This window comes from Triplophysa dalaica, unplaced genomic scaffold (genome assembly GCF_015846415.1).
Source record: "Triplophysa dalaica isolate WHDGS20190420 unplaced genomic scaffold, ASM1584641v1 Contig14, whole genome shotgun sequence".
NCBI lineage: Eukaryota > Metazoa > Chordata > Actinopteri > Cypriniformes > Nemacheilidae > Triplophysa > Triplophysa dalaica.
Window position 1 is genome coordinate 73,023 of NW_026622648.1, and position 12,815 is coordinate 85,837.

At 45.5% G+C, this 12,815-nt stretch overlaps 1 protein-coding gene across 1 annotated transcript; it reads right to left on the bottom strand.

Moving 5' to 3' along the window:
• Window positions 1–10,902: 10,902 nt before the first annotated feature.
• Window positions 10,903–12,583, bottom strand: LOC130417100 (uncharacterized). The gene is made up of 2 exons (XM_056742403.1): window positions 11,422–12,583; window positions 10,903–11,255 (listed from the first exon to the last, which is right to left on the bottom strand). Exons 1-2 carry the CDS (start codon window positions 11,783–11,785, stop codon window positions 10,903–10,905), a joined length of 717 nt encoding a protein of 238 aa, XP_056598381.1. The 5' UTR covers window positions 11,786–12,583.
• Between the last annotated feature and the right edge of the window lie 232 nt (window positions 12,584–12,815).

Consider the following 12,815-nt stretch of genomic DNA (forward strand, 5'->3'; position numbering starts at 1 on the left):
AACTGTTTGATTACCAACATTTTTCAAAATATCTTCTTTTGTGTTCAACAGAAGAAAGAAACTCATTCAGGTTTGGAACAAATTGAGGGTTAGTAAACAGAATGATTAAGGAATTTCCATTTTGGGGTGAACAAAGCTCAATCAACAGAGTGGCATTATGGTTAAGTCGCATCTCTTGTTAAAACTCACATTTCTTCTTTTTGTTTAAATATTTGTGAAAAACATAAAAAATGATTACAGTCTGATTGACATCATTCCCTATAAAAACATTTTAACTATTTTAACTGAACAAGATTATACAAAGAATTAAGTGTCATTTTATAGACATCTCCTCATGTAAAAATGTTTTCATATATATACACATTTGACAACTCACATGTTCAACCATTCAAAGTCCATTAGCCTTCTGAGAAGAGTAGACACATGAGGATTGACAGTGTTGTTCTTCTTCTCTGATCTCTTTCCACTTTTTCTGTCGGTCTTGGTACCAGTGGATGGGTTGATTCCAAGAAAACATCTGCACAAAAATCAGTCAGAAAAACACAAGCAGAAGCTTTAGGATCATGTGCAGACTAATGAAAACATACCACTTTACAATAAGCATGTTTTATAAAGGGTTAGTTCACCCCAAAATTACATTTCTGTAATTAACTACTCATTCATCTGTAATTAATCATCTACTGACCTTCATTAATTTTCAGGAACACACATTAAGATGTTTTGATGAAATCAGAGAGGTTTCTGAACCACACATAGACCACACCATCATTACAACTTTCAAGGCGCAGAGAGGTAATAAAAACATCATTAAAATAGTCTATGTAACTACAGTGGATCAACCTTAATGTTATGAAGTGATGAGAATACTTTTTGTTCTAACGTAGCACCTGGAATCGCTGCACTGTGTTTACATTAACAGCGCCAGAGACTGACATAGAAGAGATTGTTGAATAAAATCGTTATTTGGGGTTTTTTGCACACAAAAAGTATTATCGTGGCTTCATGACATTACGGTTTATCCACTGAAGTCACATGGGCTATTTTAACAATGTCTTAACTGCCTTTCTGGACCTTGAAAGTTGCAATTATTTTTCTTTCTATGTGGGGTTTAGAAACCTAAAAAAATTCTTCATTTGTGTTACGAAAATTAGGTCAGTAGTTAATTACTGAAAGAAATTAAATTTTTGGGAAATTTAACTAATCCTTTAACATATACACATTTATATTTAAGTTAACTGTTACCTGTAAACAAATTCAAGTGTGCAGGATGCCTCGTGCTGGTACACCAGATTAAAGTTGTAGTAAATTGCAAACAAAGCAGCAAATCCAGCCATAAAATTGGGGTGTCGATTCATAACAACTTGACCCTCAATACTCAGCAACCACTGGGTTGCAGTGAGAATTTCCTAAAAATAACAAATATAAGAAACACTTTATAAAAATGTATGCTAAAATACAACAGACAAAATGTATCAAGTAATTTAAAGATTTTGGATTTTTATTTCCCTCCCCTCATTGATATGGCCTTTTAAATGCCTAATTAAGTCATTCAGAGTTGTACATGTGAAATGACAATATCCAATCTGGCAAATCAGTGTTGTGTCTATTTGGTCAAATCTGGCACCTTTACGAGACTTCTGATAACCTGTATGGTCTCTATATAGATGTGACTTAAAAGCTGCAAATTTGGTAAATGCACAAGAACATTCAGGTACACCACAGGTAAAACAGCAGTTTGGAAAATTACTGTGACCTTTCATATGCTTGGTAAAACCTACAATGGTATTGCTCTCATGTTGACACAATTTACAGTCAAACATTTCTCTTTCAGATTTAGGTTCAAGGAATATTAAGAAGACGACAACTATGGGAACTTTGAACAGAAAATAAAATGATTTCGAATTTAGTTATGAATAAGGGATTTGTTAAACACTGGTTTTACATGCTCTCAATAAGAAATCCAAACAAGTGAAATAAATGAGAAAATAGCAGCATCAACGATGTTAAAATCATATATATATATATATATATATATATATATATATGATATATGTTTATCATCAGCAAAGCTAACTGCACGTGCGCATTTAATGTAGTTTTGTCTCAACAGCACTTCAGCACTTTATGTCTTGTCTTCCAAACTGAAAATGCTAGTAAGAAATCAAAACTGGTGAAATAAAGGAGAAAATAGCAGCATTTAACGATGATAATATCATATAGCCTTTACTAATGTTTTTCGTCAAAAAAAGCTAACTGCACGTGCGTCTAGTTTTGTCTCACCAACACTTCTTCAGATTTGTCTGGTCTGCCAAACTGCAAATGCTCTAAAAACACTCTCTTGAGGAGCAAAGTCGAATAAAACTGTAAAAATCTGCAGCATTCGTCCATATTTACGATGGTTTTACCTTATAACAGTTCAGCTTCGTCGTCTCAAACCGCTGTTACGGCTGTCACGGTTCTGCCTATCTTGTCTGGCTAATTCTTGGTCTTGAGGCAGAACCAAAACAGAATTCCCTGTTTCATGTGGGGAGAGAGATTTTGGACCTTTTGGGCTTCCATACTCTCCCCGAGTCTCGTCTGTGTTTCCCGCCATTTCGTGTCATTAGCTTCCCCTTAGTGTTTCATCTGTTTCACCTGTCCCCTATTAATTATCCTGTCATTGTCTCCCTTTAAGAGTCCTCTTGTTTCATTGTCTTGTGCGGTTCATTGCTTGTACTTGTGCTCTGTTCCTGTATACCGTGATCTTACCTTGTTCCTGTTTCCCGTGTCAAAGTGAGTGTTAGTTTAGTGTTCTGTTCCAAGTGCTTGTTTTCTTAGTTTTAGTTTAGTAAGTCAGCGTCCTTGTTTTTTGTCAAAGTATATTTATCCCTGTATTGTTTTTCCCCATCGTGGGTTTTGTTTTGCTTGTTTGTTTAGTTTAGTGTTTATTGTTAATAAATATATATTTGTCAAGTCTTCATCCGCCTTGCCTCTGCCTGCACTTGGGTTCTCTGCCATGCCTATCGAGAAGACTCATGACAGAATGAACCGCCCCAACAGAACCCAGCAGGCAACCGCGGACGATTCTTGCGGTCCCACCAGGCCCGACTCCTGTTGGGTTTTAAGCAGGGGGATCGCGGGATCAGGCAGTTCGCTCGGGAGTTCCTGGCTGCAGCTAGGGAGACTGAGTTCGGTGAGGCAGAGCTCAAGGTTATTTTTAACTGCTGCCTCACCGAGCCTCTCCGGCGGTCTGAGATGAGGATGTTGAGCTCCCTGTGGATGGGCGACATGATCAGGTATGTGGTCAACCGGGATGATCCCTGGCCATTAGTGCCAGACTGGGTGTCCACCCCCGTGGCTACCGTCCCGGAGGACCGCGCCCCGGCCGCCCTTACCCTGGGGAGCTCGGCACCCTCATCCGCAGCACCTCCTGCGGCCACTCTACCGTCGGCCAGCCCCACTGGCGGCGGAGGAGAAAGAAACTACCCAGTCCGGAGCTACCCAGTCCGGAGCTACCCAGTCCGGAGCTACCCAGTCCGGAGCTACCCAGTCCGGAGCTACCCAGTCCGGAGCTACCCAGTCCGGAGCTACCCAGTCCGGAGCTACCCAGTCCGGAGCTACCCAGTCCGGAGCTACCCAGTCCGGAGCTACCCAGTCCGGAGCTACCCAGTCCGGAGCTACCCAGTCCGGAGCTACCCAGTCCGGAGCTACCCAGTCCGGAGCTACCCAGTCCGGAGCTACCCAGTCCGGAGCTACCCAGTCCGGAGCTACCCAGTCCGGTGCTAACCCAGTCCGGTGCTACCCAGTCCGGTGCTACCCAGTCCGGTGCTAACCCAGTCCGGTGCTACCCAGTCCGGTGCTACCCAGTCCGGTGCTACCCAGTCCGGTGCTACCCAGTCCGGTGCTACCCAGTCCGGTGCTACCCAGTCCGGTGCTACCCAGTCCGGTGCTACCCAGTCCGGTGCTACCCAGTCCGGTGCTACCCAGTCCGGTGCTACCCAGTCCGGTGCTACCCAGTCCGGTGCTACCCAGTCCGGTGCTACCCAGTCCGGTGCTACCCAGTCCGGTGCTACCCAGTCCGGTGCTACCCAGTCCCAAATATTTTTTGGGGGGGCGCCGTGGGGAGGCGACTGTCCGAGCGGCCGTTCCGGCCGCGGATCCGTTCCAGGAGCCGGGACCAGGCCCGTTCCAGGAGCCGGGACCAGGCCCGTTCCAGGAGCCGGGACCAGGCCCGTTCCAGGAGCCGGAACTAAGCCCGTTCCAGGAGCCGGAACTAAGCCCGTTCCAGGAGCCGGAACCAAGCCCGCCGTCAAGTCCGGCCGCCCAGCCGCCGTCAGAGAGCGCTGCCCAGCCGCCGTCAGAGAGCGCTGCCCAGCCGCCGTCAGAGATCGCTGCCCAGCCGCCGTCAGAGAGCGCTGCCCAGCCGCCGTCAGAGAGCGCTGCCCAGCCGCCGTCAGAGAGCGCTGCCCAGCCGCCGTCAGAGAGCGCTGCCCAGCCGCCGTCAGAGAGCGCTGCCCAGCCGCCGTCAGAGAGCGCTGCCCAGCCGCCGTCAGAGAGCGCTGCCCAGCCGCCGTCAGAGAGCGCTGCCCAGCCGCCGTCAGAGAGCGCTGCCCAGCCGCCGTCAGAGAGCGCTGCCCAGCCGCCGTCAGAGAGCGCTGCCCAGCCGCCGTCAGAGAGCGCTGCCCAGCCGCCGTCAGAGAGCGCTGCCCAGCCGCCGTCAGAGAGCGCTGCCCAGCCGCCGTCAGAGAGCGCTGCCCAGCCGCCGTCAGAGAGCGCTGCCCAGCCGCCGTCAGAGAGCGCTGCCCAGCCGCCGTCAGAGAGCGCTGCCCAGCCGCCGTCAGAGAGCGCTGCCCCAGCCGCCGTCAGAGAGCGCTGCCCAGCCGCCGTCAGAGAGCGCTGCCCAGCCGCCGTCAGAGAGCGCTGCCCAGCCGCCGTCAGAGAGCGCTGCCCAGCCGCCGTCAGAGAGCGCTGCCCAGCCGCCGTCAGAGAGCGCTGCCCAGCCGCCGTCAGAGAGCGCTGCCCAGCCGCCGTCAGAGAGCGCTGCCCAGCCGCCGTCAGAGAGCGCTGCCCAGCCGCCGTCGAGTCCGGCTGCCCAGCCGCCGTCGAGTCCGGCTGCCCAGCCGCCGTCGAGTCCGGCTGCCCAGCCGCCGTCGAGTCCGGCTGCCCAGCCGCCGTCGAGGTCCGGCTGCCCAGCCGCCGTCGAGTCCGGCTGCCCAGCCGCCGTCGAGTCCGGCTGCCCAGCCGCCGTCGAGTCCGGCTGCCCAGCCGCCGTCGAGTCCGGCTGCCCAGCCGCCGTCGAGTCCGGCTGCCCCAGCCGCCGTCGAGTCCGGCTGCCCAGCCGCCGTCGAGTCCGGCTGCCCAGCCGCCGTCGAGTCCGGCTGCCCAGCCGCCGTCGAGTCCGGCTGCCCAGCCGCCGTCGAGTCCGGCTGCCCAGCCGCCGTCGAGTCCGGCTGCCCAGCCGCCGTCGAGTCCGGCTGCCCAGCCGCCGTCCAACCCTGTCAGGCTGATCTTCAGACCCTGGTCCAGCCCGGCATTCCAGCCGTGGTCCAGCCCTCCAGTCCTGCAGGGGACTAGGACGGTTCCCCCCAGGACTACCCCTGTCAAGCCTCCTGGGGCTCGCGCCCTGGCGCGTCCCCAAGGGCTGGAACTTTCCCACCCAGCCCTCCCCCTTTTGGACTTCCCATGTCTTCTTGTTTGCCCCCACCCCCCCTCCCTTGTTTGTTATTTTTATTAAGTCACCCTAATCCCCTATTGATTCTTGCCTGTCTGCCACTGATTTTGTTTTCCATGTTTTGTTTAGTCTTGTCTATGTCTCAGTCTGTCTTGTCCTGTGAGTCTCCTTGAGGAGCGTCAGGATGTCGCTCCTTAAGGCGGGGGTTCTGTCACGGTTCTGCCTATCTTGTCTGGCTAATTCTTGGTCTTGAGGCAGAACCAAAACAGAATTCCCTGTTTCATGTGGGGAGAGAGATTTTGGACCTTTTGGGCTTCCATACTCTCCCCGAGTCTCGTCTGTGTTTCCCGCCATTTCGTGTCATTAGCTTCCCCTTAGTGTTTCATCTGTTTCACCTGTCCCCTATTAATTATCCTGTCATTGTCTCCCTTTAAGAGTCCTCTTGTTTCATTGTCTTGTGCGGTTCATTGCTTGTACTTGTGCTCTGTTCCTGTATACCGTGATCTTACCTTGTTCCTGTTTCCGTGTCAAAGTGAGTGTTAGTTTAGTGTTCTGTTCCAAGTGCTTGTTTTCTTAGTTTTAGTTTAGTAAGTCAGCGTCCTTGTTTTTTGTCAAAGTATATTTATCCCTGTATTGTTTTTCCCCATCGTGGGTTTTGTTTTGCTTGTTTGTTTAGTTTAGTGTTTATTGTTAATAAATATATATTTGTCAAGTCTTCATCCGCCTTGCCTCTGCCTGCACTTGGGTTCTCTGCCATGCCTATCGAGAAGACTCATGACAACGGCGCGCCCCTCACGATTCTATGACTCGCCTGAAATTTAAAGTTAAAGACACATTCCTTTACTAAATAAACGTAACGTTTTGACGGACAAAAATATTGGAATCAAACACTTTTACATCTTACTAAATGTCCTGATAACACACAGTTGTTAACAAGTCGATAAAATAAATAGCATCTCACATCTGTTCAAAATATGAATCGCTAAAACAGCATTAAGTAGTACATTAGATCGTAATATTTATGGACGTAAATTTAAGTTAACTTACCAAAAATTGAAAAAATAGTGCCTTTTATATTCAACTCTTCTTGCCCTGCTCCAGTCCACCAGTTTTCAAATCTTAGCCCGCGCAATCCCATAATGCCACATCACAGTTCATTGTTGTAAAACCATATGAACTACAGTGAGAACACCTCTTAGCTGTAAATCAGTTTACAGTTGACAGGGAAATATACTGTTAACAACTGTAATACTCTTTTTGACCCATAATGCATTGCGAATTACAGTAATAACTTGTAAAATGATAAAACAATACATTTCAGTAGAATTTTGCTGTAGAATCTACAGCAATTTTTACAGTGTACCAGGTGCCGCCAAAAGACAGCGCCCAGGTTGCAGAGGCAACGTTAACGAGACACGTGCAGAAGTTAAGAAATTAGTCTGTTTGTCTAAAGTTCCGTGATATAACATGATCAAGAGCACAGTTTACAATTAATATATGTTCAGTGAATTAAATGGTGATTTTAGTGACCACCACTTGATTAGAGTCTTATGCATTGCCATATGTTCACATGCACAACTACAACATGCCAAAAAGTCTAACACGAGTCAAGGGACAAGAGCCCAACTCAGGGAAACATTACGATGATGGTGACTCTTGTTAGCTGGGAACGTTCCTAAAATATTAAAGTAGACACACGTTCTTAAAAACCAAGGAATGTTCTGATAAACTTTTAGGTGGAAAGCATATCTTTTTTTAATGCGGTTAATAATTTTGAATGGGTTACTATAAAGAAACTAAATAATTCTAACTATTTGAATTTGAATTTATAATGATATTCCTTGTAATCTGTTGCCCAGTTTTTTTTAGCATATTCAGTAAGTTTGCTTAGTTTACTTTGCTACGCATGCAAATAAATTAAATTTTACTTCACTGAACTTAACAGGATACTGGGACGCATGCATTACAAACATTAATGGATGTCTTTGCAGAAAACGGGTAAAAATATGCCTTTCAATTATTTTTCGTTTTTCAGTTCAGACTTTCAAGTGAAATAAGTAGTATTACAAGAAAAACACATTTATTAGGCCTCACCCTCTACTCAAAAATTCAAATGATTCTTACACAAGACAAGGTACCGGAAAAGTCTCCTTGAACAAAACAATAAAACATGCAGAGAGGTTCGACTAAGATCTGAACTTTATTACAAACATAGACATGCACAACGTTTAAAGTAACAGAAAGTAAAATGAACATTGAGGTGGAAACAAGAAGACAATGAAACAATAACTATCTTTAAGATGTTCACCTGCTCTACTCGTTGTCTTCTCTCTCTCTCTCATAACCTGTGTCTCTTTTTCTTTAATACGTTCACCTGCTCTAATCGTCGTATTCTCTCTGTCGTCACCTGTGTCTCGTTTAAGTTCTGAATTTGCCAATTGATTGACGTGGCGAGGCATATTCCCAATCATTGACCGAAATAAAAAAATTCCCGGCAAGAAGTGACATTTAACCTGAGTTTGCCCAAACAAGGATGGCTAGTCCTGCCAAGGTTCAAAAGGCAGACGAGAACACACTGGAAGGGTTCCTCTTCAGCGTGTCTCCCAGGAGAGAATCAAGAACGGGAACCCATTTTTCAGAGCCGTAATTCAATCTGCCAGGCAGGAGTACCACGGAGTCGTGTTTGTTTTTCTATGGAAAAGCCAGCGTTGTTCATGCAGGTGGCAAAGAACGGCAACGTTGTGAGACTGCGGAATGTCAAGCGGAGTTTGAGTAAGATCTGTTGTCTTATAGCCTATGTGGTTCCTTTAATTGCGCTCACCCGAAGGGCTTAACGAAAATCTTTGCTTGTTCCTCAGGCTTTTCCGATCCGGATGGTTACGACATCTTGTGCTCCTTTAACCAGCATGGAAGTGACGAGCCTGCCGTTCCTCCCCTGTGCGCCGCCGAGCTCCAAGAGGCGCTCAATATAGCGGAGGTGAAAGCCCTCGGACCGAAACAGAAGGTGAGAATGTTAAAACTTAAAATGTTATAATGCTTAAATGTTAATGTTTCTGTGCGTCCATTGACCGAAATGGACAGAGCCTCACACTTTCATTCTTTTTTGCAGGTGGGAGAAGTTTTTGGAAAAGTCAAACTCAACGGTTCTGTGAGCAAGGTAGTGCCCGTCAACTGCTCAGATTGTGAGCTTAAGGAAATCGTTATCAACGACGGGACTGGCGACATGAAGGTGACCCTGTGGGACCCTTTTGCGAATCCCAAAAAGGCCATGAAATCTTACGCCTTCAAAAATCTGTGCACCCGGGACAGAGGGTACATATACCTGCGCACAGGCCCGTCCAGCGTCGTCGAGCCGATTACCGATTTTACCGAGTCGGAAGACAAGAGCGAAACTAGCCAGCAGGAATCGAGGTCAACAGCGCTTTTGAGTGCCAAAGTGAAGGGCGTCGAAATCACCATCCAACGCCGGTGTCCCAGTTGCCGAGCCAGACAGACGGCGTTCATTGAAAAGTCCGTGTTGCACCGGTGCAAGGGCTGCAGGCTGAAGCAGTCATCGCTGGCCTTCGTTGCCTCCTTCTCGGGAAAGGCCATAGTCGGGACGGACAACGGCGAAGTCAATGTGGTCCTCATCAGCTCGGCGCTGTCCATCTACGCCCTGTGCAGTATGTTGAACGACGCAGAGGCCATCGAAAATCACCTTCTGGTGTTACCCGGCCTAGACCTGACCATCAATGCTGATTGGTTCCTTTTGTCTATCCAACGAGCTGTTGAGCCACCTGCCCCTTCGGAGGAGACTTTAAATAACTCTGATGAATTCCTTCAGGAGATGCTGGAACTTGCTGAGGTTGCAGACCACCTGCCTCTTCACACACAGCCAGTGGTACTTCCAGCACCTGAAGAGACGTTGAGTGAGGTACAGTGTTTGTTCACAAGATTCCGTTTAGTTCGTTCATGTTTGGCAAATGACTTTGCCACAAATGTCCGGTTTGAAATGCCGTACTTTAAATGCTTTATTTAGTACGTATTTTTGTTGAAGTTCTGCTGAATGTTTCTGTTCGTGTTTCTTGAACAATGTGTTTAGAACGTTGTTTTGATGTTATTTGTAGGTGATAAATGTAGGTGATAGACATTGGTTAAAGAGTTGGACTTGTAACCCGAAAGTTGTGAGTCTTAGGGCTCCCAGAAAATATAATTGGGGGGAGTGAATAAACACCACTCTTGTTCCAATAACAAAAGGAGCCATTGAGCAAGTGTGACTTCTGCGTTTAACGCAAGCACCCACTGCAGTTTCTAGTTGGGGGAGACTTAAAGCAGAGTGAAATGGGAAAATAAGAAATTAGTTGAATCAGAACAGCACTTCTATACACCACTGCAGTGTGCGGTGTAAGCAGTGGTGGAGGAAGTACTTAAGTTTAGTACTTAAGTAAAAGTACAACTACCCTGCAAAATATATACTTAAGTAAAAGTATAATTACTACATCAACATCTTAAGTAAAAGTCATAAGTACATACTTTTAAATTTACTTTAAAGTATTTTTTTAAGTAAAAGTACAATCAGTTATCTCGATGTCTGGGCAGTTCAATTGTAATAGTCACAAACAATTTATATTGTGTACTGGAAAGGGTTGTTGTGCAAGCTCTCTGCAATACTGACACACTGTAAAAATCTGGTTATTTACTTATTACTCATTAAATATTAATTAAGCTAAGCCAATTATGACATACAAATTATTTTATTTTTACTATACTGCAGTAAAAAAAAACTCAAAAGTACACAGGTGAGTGTTATTCTGAACACTTTAATCAAATTTGTATGACCAGTTTATTCTGCTCAACAGCAGTTGCTTTAGTCCTTTACCTTGGCCTGCATGGGGAAATTTTTGCTAAAACTGCATTTGAGGCTTATACTCCATTGATGACAGAAAATCCAAAAGCATTACGCTAATAATGTATAACACATTAGAATGAGAAAAAAATAAGCACCAAACAAAATTTGACAAGGGTGAGTGCTTCTCTTAAAACATGCAAGCAATATTGCTATTTAGAACTCTGATCAACCTAATATAACATTAACAGGACAAAAAAAAAAACCAATGAAGTCAATATAAAGGCAGATGCTACGATAAGAAACTTAAAAACAAAGGACCTTCAATAAAAATTTTGGCCAGGCAATCAAAGGTCAAAAGGGCAAAATGCCCCTATAGAACATGAGAGTATTAGAGCCCTAATACTGTATTTGGTTCCGCATAGCATTACCAATAGTTTTTGTTCAATTTCAACAAAATTTGGTTCTCAAAGTTTTTTGATACTAGCCTGCCTCTTTTTGCAGAAAAAATGTGCCCTGCTGTGCTAAACATTCGTTTGCATGCTGCTGATGGGAGCAGTGGTGTGTTGAGCTTCAGGGACAAATTAAAAACTGCGGGCACTGACTTGAGTATGTCCACTGAGGTAGAAGTGTTGGCCAGATAGGCATCCAACTGTTTTGTGGTTTCGTGGACATTTCCCTTCATAAGGCCAAAAAAGTCTTCCTCCTCAGATCCAGAATGGCTACCAGGTGATGATAAGGCTGACTCTTCCTCCATGTGTGTCTTGATGTAGTCCATGCCTGCACACACACACACACACACACACACACACAAAAAAAATCCAAACATGAATGAAGTGTATTTCTGTCTAGCCTTTTAAAAAACATATATTGGTTAAAATGAACCACTACCCATTATTCTATTAACAAATGAATGCTTGACAAAGAAATTATTTAAATGACTTACCCAACTTTAGCAAGTTTTCATTGCTTGTCCATGATGTGCGGAACTTAGGAAGTAAAATTGCAGCAGATATGAGTTCTGGGTCATTCATCATTTTTCCAAACCGCTGCTGTATTCCTTCCTGAAGAGCAGAGATCAGTGGCTGGCAGAACTTGGATGAAGTTTGGAGGCGGTCCAGCTTCACAGTTAGGAGCGCTATAGTGGGTACCAGCCATCCCATGTGGACATCCACCTCTCCCTGCAATATGTTGAGTGCCTTAGAGACTGGGCTCATGGTTGATGCATAGTCAGACAAGAAAGCAAGTTCTGCAGGCTGAACCTGTAAAACACCATGTGAGAACATGCATAATGTCAGCATGATAAGCATAGGCTACACTATTTCAGTTCAATTAAATGGAGTAAATCATTAGTAAACAACATTATTTTACACAATCAATAGCCTACCACATCACAACTACGTATCTGCTCCATGACAAACTTACATTGGGACGTTAAGTGCAATGGTCACTGCTCTGACTGCTCCTTCTCCACTTTCCCTAATTATCCTCAGTATTCGCTCAACTGCAAGGAAGAGAGAGTTCCACCTGGTCTCAACTGGACGGATCAATTGCAGCTTGCACTCCCTCTCAATAACCTCTGCAGCTGTAGATGACCGGGAACTCTTATTCCAAAGAGCTGAGCACTTGGCAAATGCTGCACGAGATACCTTCTTGTACATAGCATTTGATTCAGCTTTTCTAGCATCTACGGTTGAGATCAAATTCTGAATATGACAGGCACAACGGTGATGCTTTGGAAGCTGTTATTCAGAACACTCATCTTCTTCCTCCATCAAAGCTTCCACTTCAACACCCTCTGTCTCCTCTTCTGCATCCTCCTCTTCACTGTCATCCACACCTTTACTCTCATCTGTAATTGAACTTCCTTCATCTTCACATGCATAAACTCGGAAGGCCTTAATAAAGTTTGAGGCATTATCTGTTGTGGTCCTAACAATTTTTTCACGGATGTTATACTCACTATGAATATCATTAAGCGCACTGGCTAACACATCATAAGAATGTGTCCCTTTCAGCCTTTTACAAGCCAGAGCCACAGACTTTCTTTCTAGGGTATCTGGCTCTATCCAGTGGGCAGTAGCCCCAATGAAACTTTGCCTATGAGCGGTCCAACAGTCTGTAGTTGTGGCAATATACTTAACAGTCTGCATTGCATTCTTCAATTTTTCTTTCATTTGCTTTGTGCACTTATCAATTCTCTCTCTCAATGTTGTACGTGACATGACTGTGTAATCAGGTTGAGTACAATGTATTAAATCAACAAACCCAGTCTGTTCTACTACTCCAAAAGGGTGCAAACCCTGGACAATAAAGTTAACCACTGCAAGGTCTATGGTC

Bases quoted from the DNA above. Each gene is read 5' to 3' on its own strand.
- LOC130417100 (XM_056742403.1), bottom strand. From the start codon at position 11,785: ATGCTTATCATGCTGACATTATGCATGTTCTCACATGGTGTTTTACAG. The intron at 11,256-11,421 runs GTAAGTCATTTA...GTGTGTGTGCAG, and splicing joins TGAAAACTTGCTAAAGTTGG to GCATGGACTACATCAAGACA.